Source organism: Epargyreus clarus, unplaced genomic scaffold (assembly GCF_041222505.1).
Source record: "Epargyreus clarus isolate Ecla_fem2 unplaced genomic scaffold, WU_Ecla_fem_2.2 ptg000015l, whole genome shotgun sequence".
In the NCBI taxonomy this organism is placed as follows: Eukaryota; Metazoa; Arthropoda; class Insecta; order Lepidoptera; family Hesperiidae; genus Epargyreus; species Epargyreus clarus.
Window position 1 is genome coordinate 17,187,501 of NW_027332223.1, and position 1,424 is coordinate 17,188,924.

At 50.2% G+C, this 1,424-nt stretch overlaps 1 protein-coding gene across 1 annotated transcript in view; it reads right to left on the minus strand.

Moving 5' to 3' along the window:
* Positions 1-1,009, minus strand: part of LOC140747892 (uncharacterized) — a 1,464-nt gene extending 455 nt beyond the window's left edge. Inside the window, exon 1 of the mRNA XM_073080509.1 lies at positions 1-1,009. This exon is cut by the window's left edge and continues 455 nt beyond it. Coding sequence (XP_072936610.1) covers positions 1-1,009 — 1,009 coding nt within the window.
* Positions 1,010-1,424: the final 415 nt, after the last annotated feature.

Consider the following 1,424-nt stretch of genomic DNA (forward strand, 5'->3'; position numbering starts at 1 on the left):
ACTTCGCTTTAACTTTGAGTTGAAGTGCGGCGTCCTTTGCTAACTCGTCCGCTCTTTCGTTTCCCTCCAATCCTATATGCGCCTTTATCCAATACAAATTAAGTTTTTTGCCTTGGCTTTGTATGTGGGCTATGTTATTTTTAATTGATATAGCTAAAGGATGGAGGGATGAGATGTTAGTAACGATTTCTAGAGCGGAACGAGAGTCGCAAAAGACGCTACATGACGTATGTTTCCTTTTAATAGCCTCCTGTGTAGCTTCTGCGAGCGCCAGCAACTCCGCTTGAAACACGGTGCAACAATCCTCGAGTCGCAGCTTACGTGTGCATATTTCTTCGTTACCGTGACGGATGGATAGCGCTGCGCCTACTTTACCTTCGATCTTGCTTCCATCTGTAAAGATGTTTAGGCTTGCGTTAAGATTTTCTTTGAGCGCTACTTCATCCGCCACGATCTCGAAGCTCATTGGAATCCACTGCGCTGGGTGCGGCGCGGCTTTGTAAGGGATAGGTACCTCCACATCTCGGTCTCCTACCACTCGCCGGGTGTACCCTTTCTTTATCTCGTACAGCGAGGCTGCCTCCCTTATACGAATGTCTAAAGGAAGCAGTCCGGCGAGTAATAGGGCCGAATTTAAGGAAATGGTTTTGTAGCCCTTGATGATCTTTTGTACAAAGCCGCGCTGCACGCAATCCAGTTCCTTCCGTATCCCAATCCTTTCCGTCGCGGGTGCCCACGCGCTCGCAGCGTACATTACAGTAGGCTCTACCACCGCCGTATATATAATCCGGACAATTTCGGAGTTCAATCCCCAGTGTATCTTGGCCGCGCGCGAGAGTTGTTTGTAGAAGTTAAGGGCCTTTTTACAAACTTTTGCAGTATGACTCTTGAATGTCAGCTTGTTGTCGATGGTGAGACCGAGCAGTTTGATTTCCTGGGATACGCCAATGTCGACCCCGCCCATGACCAGGCGTGGGGTGTCATACTTCAGTTTGCGCGTAATGACCATGGCAACAGTCTTGTGTGGCGCAAACTTTAATTTGTTCCGGACACCCCAGGCCCGGACATGCTCGAGCGCGGCATTGGCGCGCTCCTCGATCTCGTGCGCGGTACCACCATCGAACACGAGAACGATGTCATCTGCAAACGCCTGCACGTAATCCCTTCTCTGCTCTAGATCTTTGAGGAGAGGGTCCAACAATAAATTCCACAAAATGGGTCCTCCGATTGAACCCTGCACACACCCCTTTTCAGTCTGTTTGGCGTACTCTACACCTGAGTATCGGACTCTAACTCTGCGGCCGCTGAGATAGCTGTCTATTACCCTCCTCAAGTTTATGGGGCATTGTTCCTCCGCCAGACGGACTCGTATAGCCGGCCACCAGGCGCTATCGAAGGCTCCCTCTATATCCAACGACACTAAC